Source organism: Apaloderma vittatum, unplaced genomic scaffold, assembly GCF_000703405.1.
Source record: "Apaloderma vittatum isolate BGI_N311 unplaced genomic scaffold, ASM70340v1 scaffold30816, whole genome shotgun sequence".
NCBI classification, from domain to species: domain Eukaryota; kingdom Metazoa; phylum Chordata; class Aves; order Trogoniformes; family Trogonidae; genus Apaloderma; species Apaloderma vittatum.
In genome coordinates this window covers 5,220-26,222 of record NW_009723891.1, presented here as the reverse complement: position 1 = coordinate 26,222, position 21,003 = coordinate 5,220, and the positions used below count along the sequence as shown (strand labels likewise).

Genomic DNA, 21,003 nt, shown 5'->3' with positions numbered 1-21,003 from the left:
AAGTAGAATCACTGTTGGAAAACTGTTGCAAATTTTCTCTATAAAAGCATTTATGGTATGTCTGTGAGCAGCTCACTTGTCACAAAGGCATACAATTGTGTACGTGTGTAAGTTAACGTGAACAGGTTAGAATGAAGACGAGGTTTATCAGCTCACAGAACAATGATAATTCTGAGTAATACCAGTGATGCCTGAACAATTAAGTCTAGGCAGATCTTTATTAGCATTTCAATTTGATGGAAAGAAAATAACACCTAGGGAGAACATAATTTTCAACAGTAGCAGAGTTTGAGTGTTTCCATGCAGAAGAGCACTCCTTTCAGATGTGTGCTTTGTTGTGGCTAAATTTTTAATTTCCAAATGAGGCAAACACTATAGGAATGAGGTATCTTGTTCTAGGATATATAGATGAAGTAGGAAGAAATTCTGTATGTAGTAGACATGTTCTATCTTGGCAGCATTTCTGCATGCTTCCTTACAGAGAGCGTCTTAAAGCCTAGTTCTTGATTCCTTTTTTTTCTCACCTTATTGTTGCACATCTATTTGTATAGTTTTTAAATAAAAACATAGGAAGGAAAGTAGTACTTAGGCATAATCCTTTATTTTGAGCATAACCTACTAGGCTGGTTTTGAGATGATGTAAGGTTAAGTCTGAAATATATGTAGTGTTTATAGGTAAGTTGGTGCTAATAAATAATATTTAATCTTGGATTAACGTAGCTGCTAAGTAAAGAATTTTGCAGTGTTTTCTATAACGGCAAAATCTGTATAAAATGGAAATAGGAAGAGGCAAAAATATTTGCCCTAACCTGCTAAATCATAAGATTAGTATGGTTTAGCTGATACCAATTAAATAAACCAACTGAAGCGTCTCCTGGTGTAGCTCCAGTAATGACCACGTTCTTTGCTTTTTGGCTAGCTGCTTTTTGATTCTACTTCTGCAAAAGCTAAAAGAAACGTTACAAATTTCCAAATCCATCTTCCTGAAGATAGGATGATGATATATGTGATATGCTGACCACAATCTCCCAAATGGTTAACATGTAAAAGGCACTAGTAAAGGGACAAGGTTCTCAGTGACTTCATGCTGCCGTCTAATACACTGTAATTGGGGAACTTTAAACGGGATATAAATTAATGCAAAAAGTTATGATTTAAGGTATGGGTGGGATGGCTGCATGTGAAACATGATTAAATGTCTTGGCATGGCCATTAATGTTGATTCCACTTATTGAACTTCTTTTTCTCTCTCTCTAGTACTGCATTTTTACAGAAGAATTGCAGGTTCTCCATCTGAAGGATGGAACAAACTAATGAACCAACCCTATACTGAATCTAAGTAACTTCAAACTAAGTCCATATTCTGACCTTCTGTCTTTCTTGTCTTTGGCCCCCAGTCGGACTGAATGCCTATGTTCCTGTGTCAGTGGAACCTGGAGGGACATGTTAATTCTATCCTGTGGTATGGTCAATCAGATGGCAATGGTACCAACATGCGGAAACGGCAAGATCCAAACTAACTGCAGAGTTCCAGTGAAAAGTCCACTGTTCCATCAGTGTTGAGAGTCAGGCTAGTAGCCTAGGGCAAGCCTAGAACACTGGTGAGGAACACGAATGAGGAACGCTAGAGAAGGGCAAAGAGAGGGTGACTATTACTGGCCAGGGTCTAAAACTGAACTCCATTCACAGAAGGAGGTGGTGGTGGGTGTTACTACAGCACAAATGCAAGAGGCTGCTGCTGTGGCACCTCTTGACTTTGTAGTGGAGGGAAGTTTGACCCTCAGATTTCAAGTATTTTTCTCACCTGTTCCAATGTGGTAACTTAAATCACCTACATCTAAGAACTTGGTGTATAATTTCAGATTATTAATTTCATTGTTTTAAAAGCTTTGTTTATACTTATTACTGTATTGGATTTTTGGTTTGTTCTAACAAGATACCTGACTGATTCCTTTTATACCTAACCGGTAGATTCTACAGTATGGTAAGCTAAATTGTATATTGACCACTTCACAGCAGGTCTTAAACTCGTATTTGATGAACATTTCTGGAGAGCAAACAGACAACACTTGGAGCTTTGAGAACATTTTAACAAGACTTGTGTGGTAGACTAGTGCTCTGTGTTCACCATCTTAGCTGAGCTCATGTGCAGCTCTTTCTTTGCACTAACTTGAATAATGGGTTAGAAGGGAAATATTGAACATCATTTATATTACTATATAAACTGTTGAATTCATACTTAAATTCCTCAGTGCAGCTGTAACTTCACTCAGAGTTCAGATACATGTAGATGAGTAATTTTAACTTCCAATTATAACTTTAGTAAATATACATTAGTTGTTTTTATGTTTCTTCCCTAGAAAGTTACTGACAGCTATCCTTTAGTTTTTTACACAACATATCAGCATTCAAAGAACAGCTGGTGCATAATGAAAGGATACTTAGGCTGCAGTATTTCTAGTTAGATAATAGCTAATCCTGTGACAAGTTATGTATATTTAGTATCAACTTAATGCTGCACTTCCTCTTTATTAGCCGAGTCGTTTAATTCGGCAAAGCTGTTAGATGCTTATGCCTTATCGCTTTGTTGCTGAAGGCTGAAACTAGTGTGAAAACCTGAAATTTTGAGGATTGTCACAAACAGGAAATCATGGTGTAAACTTCTTTCAGAGCTTTTAATATGCACTAAACTTAGACAATCTAGCTTAGTAGAATTTTAACCTAAAATGTTTTTTCATTGTGCAGCCTCGACAGGCTGCTGCTTCTGCGAAGCAGCTTTATTACTCTTGTCAGTAAGTACAGAAGCTTTGTTGCCCTGTGTTTGGCAGAAGAGAAGTAAGGTCTGGTGAGCACTATACTCTGTTACTTGACTTTATGGTTAATGTGCCTTAACTCATGTAACGTAAGTGACATGAGAATACAGGCAGTGCGACGTTTGTACCATGGGATACATCCTCTCAGGCTGCACAAGGAGTGGTAGTACTCATGGAAGTTGCTTTTGATTAGACACTCAAATGTTGGGTGAAAGCAACTTCTTGAAATGTTTTTACTATTCAAGAGACTATCCCGCTTCAGTAGGTAGTACTGAAGTAAAGCAGTTACTGTATATGGAAAAAAATAAACTTGTAACAGTGCAAACTTTCTACTTATCTTAAGTAAAGTTGAAGCTTTAAGAATAACAGACTAAGATAAATCTTGAAATAGTTATTCATTTCAACATAAATCACATACAGGGGAAAAAAGGAAGGTTCTTTGTAGTTTGACACTTACTTTTAATTCAAACTGAGTGGAATTAAATGATTTATAAACTGCTGAAGTTCTGCATTTCATGCACTGCCCCTCTGCACATGCAGTCAGTTTTTATATATATTACACAGCAGCTGTCTCTGCTTCCTGTTGGATGTTGCAAGGCTTGTATGTGTTACCTAGATTACAGGAGTGGCACAAAAGATTAGAATTGACATGCCTACCCACAAGCTACGCTGGTAGACCACAAGACACCTTTGGAGACAAAAGCAAGTGGTTTCCAGTCTTACAGACTTTGTGATTTAGGACTGAAGTGCTTTGTGTTCTATTTGAAGTGAAACTTTGTAAAGTTTATCTTTCTCCTACTGCTAGCTGACTTGTGTGTCTCATGGAATGCTTTAATGAGTTTGTTTTGCTGTTAAATTTCAGTTTCTTGTCTATGTTACTGCAGTATTTCAAATGTAGGTTTGTTTTAATCTTATGGCAGTTTTCATATTAAAAGATAAATTCTGCCTAGTATGTAATCAAGTCTGCAAAAGCAAGAAGCTTCTAGAATTTGGGATTGTGGAGCATTATTCCCTGAGCCTTTGATTCTGCTGTGTATTGGTCATCTGCATTAGAGGAGTTTTATGAAGGAGAGCAGCAATGTACAGAAACTTAGCACTTCCTTCACTCAGAGTGCACTTTTTCCTTTGAAAGCAAGAATATGAGTGTTGAAGATAGCTCTTTAAAATCCATTTTTAACATTTTCCTATACTTGAGGGACCCAGTAGTTGTTTTTAGTTTGTAAGCAGTTGAAGAATACTCAAGAGTTTAGTAATTTGTCCCCCCTCCCTCCAAAAAAATGATTTGACATTTTTGACATACAAAACATTCTTTATAATCTTGGCATCTTCTGCTTTTCATCTGTACTTTTAGGTAAAGAAAAAAAGGCAGATAAAAGATTTCAGACCTCTCTAGAATCAAGGAAGACTTGTGGACAAGAGAAGGTGGTTTCTGGCAATTTATCTGCAATTTTTGTCTTGGATTTGAGTAGAGCTTTCAAAAGATACTGGGATATTTCTTTCCTATATCCTCTTGCCATTCCTAAGGGGGACAAAAAAACTGAATTAGGACTTAGCTGAACTAATGTTAAAAGCATAATAAACACAAAGTTTTCAGGGAAGAGAATGGAAACAAAATAGCAAGTTTTGAAATAAACTGACTTGTTTCTTTGTGTTCTTTCTTTTGATTCTTAACATTTTTCAAGCTGTTGTCACCTTTATCAGCAAGGGCAACCTGTGACCCTAAGGACAAGGATAGATAATTTCTACACATCTACTTTTGGTGTCTAGATAACATTAGTAAATTGAAATGGTTGGGATTTTTTCATAATTAAAGAATTTTGAATGGGGGATATAAAATATGCAAACTTTCCGTGGGATAAAGATGATGGGTAGTCAGTATCTGTTCACTTTTCTTCCAGTGCAAGAATTAGGATCTTCAGATGACACTGGAGGTGTGTTGTGAACTAGAGGATATGGATTTCAAATATTAGATTCCTTTAGATCCAAAATCATTCCACATACTAAAATCCACATTAAAGCAGATTCGAAAAAATAATAGCCTAAAGTTTTCTCATAGCTGCTCCTCTGTAATGAGATAACTCTCAACAAATAATTACTTGAAATATTTTTGAGATGAAGCAAGATGAGATTGTATTCTAATGTGCAAATCTCATTGCATGTGCTGTATTTGAATGAAAGAATCCTGATGTTAGTGTGACACATTGTTCCAGCAGAAAATCTGTGAGCTGCCCATGTTAACAATATTTCAGCATGACTGATGGAAACAAGATGACAGATGACTAGAGCATTATTACTTCACTGAAATAATTTTTGAGGCTTTTAGAAGGCTTTATAATAGTAACTTCAGTGAAACTTTTGGTGACTGAATTCTTGCATATTGACAATGCAGAAAAGGGGGAATTTTTTCAAGTGTTTCCCATTTTTCTGTATCTGAAAATTTGATGGCTATGCAAAGAAGTAGTGACCACTAGTTTACTGCTCTTCAATCCCCACATACATATAGTTTATCTCGGAATGGATGTGATATTATGTTTTAAGAACCTAATGCAGTCAGTAAGATTCTGATATAGGTGTAATCTCATGGTCTTATCTTGTTCCTGGTGAGCTAACATTTTAAGATTGGCTTAATGAAAAGAGATATAAAACTTAGAGATTAAATACTATGCTTTTAAAAGATTTTGCTTGTGCAAATAAAAATCAAGACACTTTAAGTAATTACTTTGAGGATAAATAATGCATAAGTTATAACTAAAGGAGTAATTGGTAATATGGCTGAATTAATGATACATTTTGCAACTTAGGTTAGCTTTCCAGGCTTTCACTGCTGAAATTAAGATGAAGAAAAAGTGAACTGTAGCCATCAGTGTGAAGGACTGAAAAAACAACAGATATAGGCCACATAATACGATCTGAATAAAATTCAGTGCACTGCAGTGCACAGGGGTAAAGCTTAAACCACATTAACAGTTCCTTTGGTCTTAAATATTTTAAACTTGTATGGTAGATAAGCTATGTTTAAAAATTTGCCACGTTATTTCCTCCTTGTTTTTTTCATTATTAGCTAATAATCTGAAATCAGTGTGGTACAGTGAGCCATTCTGGTCCCCAGCACAGTTTAGTCCAGGTTTTCCCCTGAGGAGATTAGCAGCTAAATGGTGATGAGCACATAATTATGATGCTGGTTGAGAGCCACTGGAGTAGCCCAGCACACTGGACTGACCACTTCCAGCAGAATTCCTAGCTCCTGTTTCTCTCACAGTAATTGCATCTGGTCTATGATGGGATACCAGCATGAAGCATTCTTCAGTGAGTTTTTGTTTCTAGGCTTCCTTTGAGTTAAATTCAATTCTTATCAAAATCAACTGTTCTCTTATCTGAAGCACCACTAGACTACATTCAGAAGCAGTGTGAATAACTCTGAGCTTCATCATGCTGTGCTTGGACTTCTGGTGTCCATCTGCTTGGTTTAGATGTGCTTATGTCATGTTGCAGTCATGACTGCAGTGTGGGCAAATCTTAAAGTAAATTGTAGAGCTATCAATGAGTTGTACATAGCTTTGCATGATGGAGATAAGAGGATTAACTGGGGAAACTGAATTCTGGTTAAACATCAACCTACTAGATTTTTTTTTTTTAAGATCTTTCTCTGAAGATGTATTTTTACTGTGATGGCTTGTAGTGGATCAGATCATAAGGGCGACTGAGAGAAGATCAGATTTGTCAGCATTCAGATATCTTGGAAACAGAAGTAGCTAACGCTTCTTTCATCAGAACTAAGGGGAGAATAGCAAGTCCAAATAGGCCTAGTACTCTTCCTCTAAAACTTATAGATATGATGCTCTTCCACTCAATTCTCCTGACAACTTATTTTTTCCCCGTTTTTTCTGGAAGGAGTATATTTCTATGTAGTACAGGCAGATGTATATGTATCTCTTGGCAATTTTCATTTTGCTTGCTTGCTTTAATAAAACCAGATACTCTTTATGGGTTTTATTTCAGTCACCTTTTGCATTGTTCTCACTTCATAGTTTTCACTAAGTTGTAATGTTTGTTAGAAGTACTGCATTACCTCTTGCAAAGCACTTGTTTCTCAATACTGACTAGAATTACATTAACACCTTCCAATAGTTTGTTTTACTAGACAAATGCTTTCAAAATATTTGTAGCTCTATAAATGTTTTCTTAGTCGATAAGAAATGTTGTCCGTGAAAGGAAATATGTTAGCCCTCAGATTTACAAAGTAAGCGTTTTGACTTGTGGTGGAAGTTTATAGCACAATAAATCATGTGCTTTCCTTTTAACCGTATCTTGCAAGCACAGTTGGAGAAGAGACCATCAGATTTTTCCCTCCCACAACCAAATTTCTTGCAACGCTGCTGGACAGCTAAAAATGTAGTTGTTTTACTGGTACGTGTCAAAGTTACAGAGCCTCTGTGCTGGGAGAGTCTGATTTAAGTGGTTGTGGTCAGTCTGAGGAACCTGTGATGTGATAAGATAGTGTTTGTGAGGTCATGTGGTTTGCAAACATCCAATCTAATGTAGCAGCTTTGTCTACACAGGATAGTTAAATATATATTGTATGCTTTAGAGAAGTGAATTGTTTTATTCCTTTAATTTAGCTTGTCCTTGAGAGTCAGAGATGTTATACTGGATTGATAGTAGCAAATTTGTTACAAAATTGTGAGACTAAACAGATTGGGAGTCTTAATTCTCCAATAACTTTCTCTAATGTAGTTAATAAAACACTGAGCTTTAGAAACTGTCTGGCTGAACTAAGTAACACAGAAGCACTATTGCACAGTGGAATCCCTGTATATTGTATGAACATCAGTTGTTCAATTTTCAATGGGTGTTCATAGTGGAATTAGCACAGACATGTTACACTTGGCCAAAAAAGTAGGATTGATTCCATAGTTATGATAATCCATTCCCCAAATCTCCGGCCACAAACTCCATCTTCAGCTTTGTGGTGATTGTTCTCTTTTCAAATATTTTTTTACCCACTCCTGATTGTATCCTACTGCATCAAAGCTCCAGATCTGTCTTGCTGAGCAATATACTAGTTCTTGATTGCAGCATTAGAGGTTAACATAGCTAGCTATGCTTCACCATACTAAGTCACTGTTTAGAGTTTGTGTGGATTGCCAAAGCAAGTAAACTGATTGTGAGTAAAGTTTGGGAGATTGAAAAGTGGAGGGATTGAGGGCCTTGCAAAAAATTTTGTGTTAGCAACCATAGACAGCAACTTATGTGAGAAACAAGCTCGGGAGAGGAATGCTATGTATTAGCTTGTAATATGTCTCTCTAAATTTACCTGAATGTAAGTGGGGCAAACTGTGGAAATGTGGTGGAAACTCCTCCTAAAGTTCTTGTATCACTCTCAAAATGGCAGCCAGCACAGGTGGAAGAAATTTCTGCAATTGGAGGCAAAAATAAATGCTACTTAGTCCATTTAAAAATGCTGAGTTTAGCCTCTGCTCTACAAGGACAGAGTAAAAGTGTGAAATGATCATTTCCTGTAACTGTTGCCCATAATTGGTAGATTTTCAGTCTCTGTATCAGCCAGTATGTTCTAGCTAATGCTTGAGGTTTCAGTAGCTTTTGTATTTATAGATGCATGGTCTGGGGAGAAGGAGCATTGAGATTTAGGTAGTTCCTTAGATGTAATAATTGTGCTACATTCAGTGTGACCATGCTGCAGTTTTAAAATATTTTTTGTTGCATGTCCTCGCTCCAAATAAACGCTTTCATTAGAACTTCTCTTAGGAAGAATTTCTGGGAACTTTCCTTCCACCTACCAACTAGCTATTTATAGAAACTTCCCAGGGCTAAGTCAGCTTACAGCTTTTTCTGGAATTGCATAGAATCTCTCTACAACAAACTTGTCAGAAAAATTACCTCAGTAAATAAAATCTAACTTAAAGTTAACAAAGACTGATTTCCTTTGAAAACAGTTTAAAATTTGGGTACTTCCTTAGTGCTGTTGATATTTCAGTTGCATATTTGATACAGAAATTCAAAGTTTAATTTGATTATATGGCACTAGACCAAAAACAGATTCTTTAACCGTGTTGGTGCAGTGATCAAAAAGTCATGACCTCCCATTGATCCCTTTATTGGTTTCCTGTTCTGATTCACTGGAAACCTGCTGGTCTGAACACTTCTTGCTAGTTTTAATCTTTGTCATGTTTAAAATACAGCAGACTCATCTATGGTAAAACTGATATACAACATACATTTAACATACTTCCTTTTGGTAATGTTGAAAAAACACTTTGTACTAAAGCTCGAGTCAGGAAATATAAGAGTATATTCAGAGCAATATGAAATAAATAGCAAGATAACTGAAGATGAGCTTTCTTTTAGTGTATGAAAAACTATTTTATAGATTTTATTTAAAATTCCTGACATCTGTAGGGCAAGCTGGCACTTTAAAAGAGAGGCCAAATATTTAAGTGCTATTAAAAAAACCCCAGAAGCCTGAAATGACTGAGTGTTGGAAATTTCTTGCTGTTCTTTTGCTTTTCACTTACAACACACTGGAATGGTTTGAACTCTGTCTAGTGATTATAATCAGCAAAATTCACTTGAGATAAATATTTTGGGTTGTATACCAGTACATTCCTCTGGGTCATCCTTTTGAAAGCATGAATTCCAAAACCAAAGGCAATTCTTTTCTTAAATAGGAAAATGTAGTAGTTAATCACATGCAGGAGCTTGTGTGAGTTAATGATGAGTGAGGCAGAATCATCTAATGCTGTGGTACTCATGACTCTTGCTTTTAATCCCCCCCCCCAAAAATAAATCCCAATAATATCTTAGTCCAGAGTCACTCTGGGTTTTTAGGAATAGCAGCCATATTGGTATAACAACAAGAAAACAAATAGTCCCGGTCTGTAGGGGTATGTAATTTTGTCATTCACCAGTCTTGTGGTTTGGGCCCAGAACAGCCTCATCGTGCCTGAAGGTTAATACTTGCTCTGACACCTGATCAGCTTTGGTTGCTGCCAGTTCCAAGGTGTTTTGCTGCAATTGGTCTAACAAATGGATAGATCATACTGCAGCTATATTAGACAGATTGATTTCAGTATAGGAGGTCCAGAAAACAGTTGTACTCTTTTGAGATAGTGTGGATCAAGAAGTTCAGACAAACATGAAACCTTGGAGACAACTGGGTATGGGCACATGTAGTCTTCCTACCTATAAGTTCCGCTGCAAATCAGTCTTCTTTGAACCTCTCTGACATACTGAAAGTAATACAAAATTAATTTTCTCTATCTGCTTCTTTTTGCTTGTCTTAAACCTCCAAGCGAATCAAATGAACTTTTCTCCAAGATTAATTTTATTACACTTCAATATGAGGAGCCAAATACTCCACCAAGTCCTCTAAGAATTTTTGTCAACTCTTATATTGGTGTGAGTATTATAGAGCTATCTGGAAATGAGATGAGGTAACACAGGAAGCAATACAGCTCTGAAGTCATCCATACAAAACCAAGTTAGTTTTCTTAAGGAAACTGTAGTTTGTATTCTTTATAAATACTATTTTATGGAAACCACTAAACTCGCACTATTCTAGAATCATTATCTTTTATTGGGCTTTGTTGTTGATTGTGCGGGTTTCCCATTTTAGTCATGTGACACTTGGTCCCGAATAAATGGCAAAATGTGCTAAGGTGGATCCCAAACAGTTTGGAGCATTGTGACTCCTTAAAAAATGGCAGTTTGTTTATCTGCGTGAAACTTCTGCTGGGTAAAAATTTTTGGATGAGGAAATGAATTTCCACATTTAAAGGTTATCAGAGACAAAACTATGTCTTAAACTATATCTTAAAAAAAAGGCTCTTAAAAAAAAGGCTCTGAGATAAATGTTTAATAATGATATATTAATTACTAAGCAAAGGAAGCAATTTTACAAACAGATTTTTAAATGCTCTCATTGCATATTATTTGTAAGCATAATCAAGACGTTTCCTGCTTTCTGAAGTCACAGTACTTAATGCGCAGGATTATTATTTTTTTTTTTTAAACAGCAGTTTCTGTTTACTTCATTTTGCTTAACTAGTCAAATTTGTTAAATTAGACCCTGGTTAGAATCTTGAGTGCTGCCTCACAAACATCACTTGGGGGTGGAGGGAAGGTAAAAGCAAAGACAAATCGTAAAACTATGTAATGGTGATTCCAATCTGCTAAACACCAAATTTATGTCAACACTACACCCCAAATGCTTCAGGCTAACTTTTAATATTTGTAGCTTAGGTGAATTACAAGGGGCAAAAGTATTTTTGTCTGTTAGGCTTTCAGTAAAACTTCCCTGAAAGAGTTTCTCCAAATTTTAAAATTCATTTTTAAATGTATTCACTTTCCTCCTTATGTCCATGACTCTTAAGCTCATCAGAATGTGTTGAACAATTTGATTTCAACAAAATTTTTTAAATTTTGACATAAAATAATGTCTTGGGGGAAAGAGCAGTAAAGAGAACGGCATAGCAACATTTCCTATTTGAGAATATAATTGTCTACTTCATCAGTTTTGAAATTAGTCAGATCTTAAGCTGAAGCAGAACATCTTCAGGAAATCTGAGAGAAGACTCAAGGTTGTTCTGGAAGAGTTTTAATATTAATATTTTAAATTAAAAAGTAAGAAAAAAAAAAACAACAGCAACTTTGTGGAAGCAATAAATTGAGATGTAACGTATTTCCTGAGTTTCTCTACTTAGGATATCTTTTATTGTTGCAGATCTCTTCCATGTCTGCCTCAAAGTGAAAGGAGAAGATGGTTCATTGTTATTTTTCTTCTGCTCCTTTTTTATAAACCAAAATATATTCCTTGCATATCTTTTGAGGTCTGCAAAATGGATTTTAATTCAGTTTTCACATCTATAGATGTAGATAAGGCACTGGAGAATCCAAAATGGCTATGTTAAGAGAAGTGGGGGTGGCCATCTCTGCAGCTTTTCATATGGATTTTGGGTAAGAGAAGCCTGTATAGTCCATCTCAGCTGTTATCTTTCAAACGGGGAGTTCATGGTAATTAGGGTCCCTTCCTCAGGAGGCACAACAGTGAATCGGGTAGCAGAAGCAAACAGTAAGTGGGAGTTTTCAGCATTTGATTTGGTCTTCTTGAATCATCAGTAATTTTCAAGAATGACCCTTGTCTGATATTGCTCAGGGCTGTTATTTACAAGTTAATAATGCTAATTATGGCTGCATTTATAGCTTTAGGAAAAAAAAACCCAAACACACAATTTAATGTTAACTGAAGTGAAACAGGAAATTCACTGACACTGAAATAAAAGCCACAACTTTGAGCTTTGTCCTAATACAGCTACAATGATAAAACATATCTGATTTAACACATTTTTCACATTTATTTTTAAATGTGTCACTGTTTCTAAACAAAGAATATATTATATGCAGTATGTGTTGTTCACTCACTTTACACATTCTTATTTTATATGTAATCTTGGGAGCCATACAGGTCATCAGGAAGCTCTCAGAAGACTATCCTCTATCTTGCATATGATCCATGTAGAAACTGTCTTGTGCTTGAGGAAGATGAAATATGTCTTTAAAGTTGGTTTGGGTTTGCATTAAACTTTTTCTTTATTGCAGGATATGTTAAACCATATTTAAGGTTTTTTTTAAATCTAGGGGTTTTCAAAAATCAGTGCACAATGGCTTTCATTAAAGTGCTCTGTCACATTTCTGTCATGACATGTGCCTAGCTGTCCCTTTCATGTAAGGAAGCTGATTCTGTTGGGGAACTTTAGAAGCCCCATTTGCATTGTTGCATGCTAAGAACTTTTAAATGCTGAATTGCTAACATTAGTTTCTGCAACTATTCATTTAGCTCATGATGTCTCCGTTTGTGCAGTGTTCATGTTGTGATGGTTTCAGTATGAATGTGGCTTGCTGTGGTAGTACAATTGTATATTTAAAAATGGGCTTCAGAGACCTTAAGGTATCTGAGGAGTTGCTTGTGTTCATGGAAGTGAAAAAATAGCATGAGAAGGCCCGCAACCTTAACATGGCTCGTTCTTTTTGTGTGCATGTGCAGAAATGCTTTTGTTTTGTTATTTGTCTACCGAGTGACAACCTATTTTCCATTAATTCAGTCTGAGATGTTGCAACCTCATTTTCAGAGATAAGCATTTTTCCAAAAGAAGTTACTGCAAGCTTTTTTAAGGAAGTGATAATGTACAGGAGTGATCTCATTACTGTGGGAGAGGGTCAGCAGTAAGAAGCAGTCAGCTGTGAAGTATGATAAGGGGTCCTATTAGATGCTTTGGACTGTTAGTCTCACGAATTTTTAAGAACTCCAGCTAAATTGCTTTTATGTATGTTAAATGTGTTTATAATTGAACAGATCATAACTGATATTTTTAATTGGCTTGTAGTTAGATTTTGACTTCTAAATCTCTCTTTTTCATGTTGACAGTGTTTTTCTGAATTACAGGACAGGGTATTTGAAAATGCTTATGATTTGTTTCTTTTCAGCTAAATGTTGTTAGATTATACTTTCAGTAACATTCTAGTTTTCTTTTGGATCATGTTTGTCTTTTAAACAGGAAATCTTACTAATATTTCCTACTGTTACTAAGATGGAGACAAATAAACAGGGAATCTGATTTTTAAATTCCTGTTGCTCTAAGAAAAAGCACTGAGAATTTAGTATCTTTATTCTTTAAGCAAAAATTTAACATAGACTCATAGAATGTTGAGGGTTGGAAGTGGCCTGTAGAGATCCTCTAGTCCAACCCCCACACCAAAGCTGGATCACCTGGGGCAGGCCACACAGGAACGCATCCAGGCGGGTTTTTAAAGTCTCCAGAGAAGGAGACTCCACAACCTCTCTGGGCAGCCTGTGCCAGTGCTCTGTCACTCCCACAGTAAAGAAGTTTCTCCTCATTTTGAGGTGGGACTTCCTATGTTCTAGCTTATACCTGTTATTCCTTGTCCTTTTACTGGGTACCACCGAAAAGAGACTGGCCCCTTCCTCTTGACACTCACTCCTCAGATATTAGTATATATTAATAAGATCCCCTCTCAGCCTTCTCTTTTCAAGACTAAACAGCCCCAGTTCTCTCAGTCTCTCTTCCTAGGAGAGATGTTCAAGTCCCTTGATCATCCTCGTAGCTCTCTGTTGGACTCTCTCCAGTAGGTTCCTGTCTCTCTTGAACTGGGGAGCCCAAAACTGGACACAGTATTCCAGGTGTGGTCTCACCAGGGCAGAGCAAAGGGAGAGAACTTTGCTAGACCTGCTGGACACACTTTTCCTAAGGCTCCCCAGGATCCCATTGGCCCTCTTGGCCACAAGGGCACATTGCTGTCCCATGGACAACTCACTGTCCACTAGGACTCCAAGGTCTTTCGCCATGGAGCTGCTTTCCAGCAGGGCGACCTCTATCTACTGGTCATGTTGTCTTCTGCCAAAACCAATTTCCTTCACCCCAGCTGTAATCATACTTTTATCATATTTTGATCTCATGTATAACTTCCGTATTCTACTGTGAATAGATTATTTATCAACAAGTTTTGTTAAATTGAGTAAAATTTAAAAAATTAGTTACTGAAGCCTTTTATGGGGAGCAGAAGGTAGCATTTTACTTGGACTTGCTTCTACCACTGAAATCTGGCTTTAAAAAGCTAGTTAGAACTAGCACAAGTTAGAACATAAAAATGTCTCCCAGAGTTTAAGTAGAACTCGAAGTCACAGTTGAAAATTTGACCTATATTCTCCATTTAGAAAAAAGGGACTTAGAAATACGACTTGCTTGCAGCTGACTAGTATCCTTCAAATTATTCGTTGATGTAATATGGAAAACCTTTCGAATTGTACTAAAGCTTCTAAATTTCTCTTTACTGTCTCTCCTTCATGCCTGGCTTGATGAGGCAGTCAGCATCAGGTAAGAAAGTTTATTCTGAGGTTCAAGGATCTGATTGTTAGCCTTTTTTCAACTCTTCTGAATTTGTGATAGTACACTGTTACATGTTAAGAGTATGTACAATGGAAGTCTTTTCATATGTTGACCAACAGCACATAGAGTTTGGCTTTAAAATACTGACTGTTTTAGGCACAAAAAGGTATATAAATGCAAACATTATTATTAAGATTCTGTTCTTGATTCAACTGGCTTTTGAAGGAATAACGATGGCATATATTTTTGTCACATAACATTGTTAACCCTTTAAGATGTCGTAAACACCATGTGAATGTGCTGTAGTGAAAACTGTGTTGAAGCTGCAGTCGTCTAGATAATTCAACCTGGATTTGAGAATTAACGCAAAATATGCAGGTTTACCAGCCCTGTGGGTTTGTGGGTTTTTTGTTTTTTGGTTTTTTTTCATAACAGATGTAATCAGATTTGAGATTCTTGCAAAACCAAAGCAGTAAGAAACAGCCAGGATTCATTTGAATGTCACTTAGTTCCCTTCACATAGATGGCCAGACCCAAAACTGAAAGGCTTTTTAACCAGTATTGGTTCTTTGTGCAAAAAGGAACAGAAGTGACAGACCCTGGGCTAAGTCCATACTCTGCTCAACATAGTTGCAAGGAAAAGGGCTGTTCTTTTTCCTTCAGGTGAAGTGATAAGGATAGAGCAGAACTAGATTGGGGGGGGGGTCGTGGTGAGGGAATGTTTGGACTGGGTCCACACGCCCCTCCTCCAGGTCCTTAGTCAGGTTTCCCGTTATCTTGATACATTTGGCCACATGAATTACTCGATCTTGGCATAATGCTTTCCTTCTTGCTTTAAGCTTTTTTTCCATGTTCAAATAAATCAGTGACAGCAAGAATCCCAAGAAGTCTCTCTTAAAAAGGTGGCAGATGAGCTTTAATGTGAATAAGGTAATTCATCACTTGCAAAATCTAAGCCATACCTACACAATGAGAATTGGTAGTTACAAATCAGGAAAACTATTTTCAAGTTGTTGCTGCAAGTCCCCCAACTTCACTGGCTTAGTGTGCAGCAGCAGCCAAACCAGCCAAGGCAATGCTGGGCATCAGTAAGAAGTATCTTAAAAACAAAATAAAGGAGTTTATAGTGCCGCTACGAAACCTTGATGTGGGACTGGTCTCTGCACTTCAGGATGGGTGTAGAGAGTTTAAAGAACGTCTGTAGAGAAGTTAAAGGGCAACTAAAATGATCAGTGAGTTTGAGCACTGCCTATTTGTGAGAGACTTGGTCCTCTTCTGCTGTAGAGAGAAGGCTGAGAGAGGCATTTTGATGTAAATTTTGGAATCATGACTGTGAAAGTGCTTTTCACCACTTTTTACTGCATTATTAGAATTTGAGGGCAATTCCTGAAACAAGGAGGAAGTCAGTTTAGCTCAAATAAAGGAATTTCTGTGGCTTACTGCCATAGGAAGCTGTGGAGGTAGACAGCAAATAAAAAAAATTTTCGGTCATGGTCAACTTTTTTATAAATAGATGCTGAAACAGCTAGGAAAAGATGCCCTCTCATATCTGATACAACAGTTTATGGACAAGTGAGAGAGGGCTTGAGAATATGAAAGGAATGGGTTGCAAAAATTAGTCATTCACATGCTTTCCCTTAGAAACAGAACAACATGAAAGTCCTGTTGTCACTGTTGGACACAGAATATTAGGCTGATGGACCATTCTTAAGCTAGTAGGACATTTATGTTCCCATCTTGAAAAAAGATACTGCTGCTTCTGTTAGGAGAGCCTTACTTGCTAGACTGTAGTTACTTGAGAGTACCAAACTTCTAATTTTAGGAAACCTCTATTTTAATCCTTAAGCTGGCATTAGCTGCTGCTACCTAATTGCATGCTGTCTACAAGTTGTTCCAAATGCTTTGAGAAGCCTTACAAAGCCGTTCTGCTGCAACAAAAATTGCAGGTAATCAGATTCCTTCAGAAATACTCCTGAACAAATATTAGATTGAGGTGCCCTTGAAGTATCTTCAACTCTGAAACTACATAAAACATGAAAATAGTGCACAGCTGTTCCAAATCTGTTCTCTTGGACACTTCTATTTTCTTGAAGATTAGTTGCTTTCATCAAAGTTCACATTTAAAGAAGTGTAAGATGCAAACTGGATTTTACCTTAGATTGAAAAATAACTTATTTAAAATATTTTCAAGATTAAAGTGTCAGATTTCTAATTGCAAAATAAAAGTAACATTCTGTCTGAAGACTAGATTTTGTGATGAACTGATGTATTGAAATTTAATGTAAAAGCATTTGGATTCAAATGACAGCATTAAATTTTCAAGAACTGCAGCAATTTTAGCAGGTTCAAAATATTTCAGTTTATCAAACTTGAAATGGCTGCCATCAGAACAGTAATATGCATCCCACTTCCCATGCTTTTCACACATCTCGCCGAATTGTGACCTATCCTTCAGGCTGGGAGGGACCCTGGGAGCCCTGTACTCCAACTGCCTGCTCAAAACAGAATCGACATGGAATTCAAAGCCGGTTGCTTAGGTCTTTATCCATTGGGTGTTGAAACCCACCGAGGACAGAGTCCACAGTCTCTGAACAACTTTTTCTAATTCTTAACTAGCCTTGTAGCAATTATTTTCCCTTCATATTCAAACACAACCTTGTGTTTTGTGTTATGATCAATGTCTCTTCTCCCACCATGCATTTCAGTCAAGAACCAGTTCTCTGTTACTTTAAGGCTTCTGCCCCTTCACTGTCTTGGTGCCTCTCCCCTGAATGCACTCCCAAGTATCTTGTACTGAGGAAGGAGTGAGGACAGATGCAGTCTAACAACTGCCAGATAAGAATTGGTTCCCATCATATACTGGCTATACCCTTGTCAATACAGCCTGGTAAGCTGTTGGTCTTTGTCACTGCTTGGGGACACTGCTAATTCATGTTTAGCCTCCCATGTGTCACAACCTCCATGTCCTCTTTAGCAGTGTTGCTATCCAGCCTGTCGATCCCCATGATGCAAACTAATTCTGTGCTACCGTGTGTGTCTGTGCTTCTGGCTGAGATGGCCATTTTTCAAGCAGACAGAGAAGTTATGGAACTACATGACCACCAATAGACTTGTTGCATGTGTTCTCTACAGCACGTTTGTGTTTCTTCTTAGCAGTCTGGTTCCCCTTGGATGTGAGGAGTACTGAATTAAAAAACAGGAGGCAAGTGTAAAGCTGCAAGTCAAAAGAAGTGCTTCTGGGAAGTCATTTGAGTAACAAAACATAATACAGTTTTCCCAGAGTCAGTTTAGGAATTGGCAAAGACTCGGTCTATTCATGATTTTTTCACCAACAGTATTTTCTAGATTCTCATCTGGTGTTTGGAAAGGCTAGTGCCTAAAGCGGTAAAGCCATGATTTTGTCATGTTACGCAAATACATTCATAGAAAGGTATCGTGTTTAAGCCTTCAGGAAAACAGTTGAGATCATTGGCTTGGCTTTCTGAGTGTTCAGAACAACTAACGTTGAGTATGAAATTTGTAATTTCAGGTGAACCAATGGCTTAACTATGCAAACCTAAAAGCATGTAATTTCTTACTCTAATATGAAATTTGCAGCCCCTTGTACAGCAGAGCACTTTTTCTGTGGTGAGGGTGGGGAGAAATTGGTGGGTTTTGTTTTGTTTTTCTGTGTTTTATTTTCTTAGTGACTAAAATTGATAGCTGTTTTGGAAACTTCATGTGGCAGCTAATCTGAACATATTGCAGGATACTTTTAGGGATTTTATTTCTAAATAACACAAGAATCTCTCTACCTAGGTATATAAGCTAGTAAAAATTATTTATTCCACATGTATGTTACTATCCTGTATCTAATACTTGGCATAAACTGATCTTGCTTACATCATGAGTTAGGCTGTGCAAGTGTGGAACTCCTTGTTTTGCTTGCCTTTACACAAGCAAGTTCCTCATGAAACAACTGCAGCCTATGTGTATGTGAAGAAAATGCAAAAACCTAACAGTAGTATCATAGAATCATAGAATGGCCTAGGCTGGAAGGGATTTTAGAGATCATTTTAATCCAACCTCCCTGTCATGGGTAGGGACACCTCTAAACTAGATCAGGCAATGCATGGGGACCGAACAGGGATTGAACCCACGACCTTGGTGTTATCAGCACCACGCTAGTACACGTAGTTAAAACCAAGCATGTACCCATCTTCCTAACAGGGATGCTTTGATATACATTAAAAGCTGGAGCTTTTACATGCTTTTAACATCCAATTTGACAGCTTTTAGCATGATTATGACTCCTGTGATCTTTTTTTCAATCTTTTTTTTTATTCTCATCTTTTGCACAAGCCTATGATTTGTACAGAGATTCCTTCTTCCCCAAATGGACGAATAAAACTGTTGCTTCTGATTTCTGAGATGTCATAGACTTGTATAAAGCTCTTCAGGCTTTTTCTTTCTATTTTCCATGTCTCTGTTACTGTGAAAAGTTGCTTACAAAATAGCACTTGGTACATGTTTCTTCTTGAGCTTCCAGAGTGACATTTGGAAGCTTCTGTAATGCATTTTTAATGTTTTTCTTCATCCTTACAGTTTTTTATCTTTAGACTCTTAGACTGTCAAACAGAGGTAGCTGCTACTAAAAGGAAATTCTAAAAAAACCCAAAACCTCAGGAATGTCTTTGATAAGTTACACTTATTTTCACTAAATTAACAGCGGACTTGCCGGAGCTTTAGATTTTACTTTTGAAGAGCTGGAATGCATGGTTCTAATAGTTTATCATTTTATGAATTAAAATGTCACTGTATCCATCTATGGTCTGACAATCATTTTTATCATGGTTGTTGTCCTCTTAAAATTAAAACCAATCTATTTATGCCATACTAGAAGTTTCTCTTATACTACTTCATCTGAAATCTCAGTTGGATCTGAACTAGATAATGAAAAGACACTTGATCCTGCAATATAGACAGAACTAAGCATGTTCTCTGGGGTTTGTTTTGTTTTGTTTTTTCTTCTGTGGCTGTGTGAAACTGGGAATATTCACTTGGGACCCTGCTCTTTGGGCTTGGGGGAGGGATTTTTTCCGGTGAGAAGGTAGGTGATAAGACAAAGAATGGAGTAAAAGATATGAAGGCCAAAAGTACTGTCAAAACAGGTAGGCCACTCTAGAAAACTGATTATAAACTGTCTTCATGGGAATATTAAAGCCGCAGTAAGTAGCCTGGAGGAATCTGTCATTAGTAATTCTAGGTACCTTGATTATTAAGCCTTAAGACTGAAATACTCTGGGGATGGAAGGAGAATTTTGCTAAACTCCAAATACTATTTAAGATGTTCTTTCAAGGCCTCTGCTTGCACAGCCAGAAGTGAGAAGGCACTTTGTTCTGATTTCAGCTGAGTTTCAAAGTGATTATCAAACGTGCTACTTCTAGATCTAGCATTTAATTTAATGCTGTAAAAGTTCAGTAAAAGATTTCTTGGGAATGTAGTGGTGGTTTATTTTGGTTTTATGTTTTATTGCTGGACTCTTCAGCTCCGATTAACTGTTAACTTCTGCTTTTTCTAACAGATCAAATGTCTAAAAGGCCAGAGAGACTTCTCAGACCAACCCACTTTTGATGGGATTCACATTGTCAACCATTTCACCGGAGATGATGAATCATTTCATTCTTCTGATGAAGATTTTATAACTAACTCCATACAGGAGAGTGGGGTGAACTTTCATCTACACAGGAGGACTGGTCAGATGGCTTTGGATCACACAGTTGTAGACAGCAGTGACAGTGATACTGAGGAAAGTGCCCTTCAGACTGGGAATTCAGACAAGATGATTTCCAACCAGAGAAGAATGGAATCTTACTCTACTACTGTGTGATTATCACTGTGACTAGCATTGAAGACTTTTATATTTCTATAAGGGTCAAATTGTCAGATAATTGAAACTGTCCAGCAGTTGGTTTAGGTAACTATTGGATCTGGTCTGACCTGTGATAAATATATACGTACTGTCTATCTGCCTTTTCTCTTTGCCAAATCTTGCTAATGACATACCATTGCCATGAAACAGGCTGGTAAGAAGTTGACAGATGACAGTTCTGACAGTATTACTGAACGTTCCTTGGTTTAGAAACCGCAAATACATAATTTCCTTAACACCTAAGAACCATTTTTGCTGTTCACAAACCCAGGAATTGTTTTCCTGAAAAGAAATTGCTCTTGTGCAATATTTTATGCTCTGAACAAATGTGTATTTTATGTTGTTATCAATTTGTGA

General features: G+C 37.1%; 1 protein-coding gene across 2 annotated transcripts in view; it reads left to right on the top strand.

Annotated features, from left to right (window-relative positions):
- The window catches only part of EVI5 (ecotropic viral integration site 5), a 66,818-nt gene extending 46,038 nt beyond the window's left edge, over positions 1–20,780 (top strand). For both annotated transcript variants that reach the window (XM_009872284.1, XM_009872283.1), the window contains one exon: positions 20,299–20,780. In XM_009872284.1, coding sequence (XP_009870586.1) covers positions 20,299–20,604 — 306 coding nt within the window. In that variant the 3' untranslated portion in view covers positions 20,605–20,780. The remainder of the gene's footprint in view (positions 1–20,298) is intronic.
- The last annotated feature ends 223 nt before the right edge of the window (positions 20,781–21,003 follow it).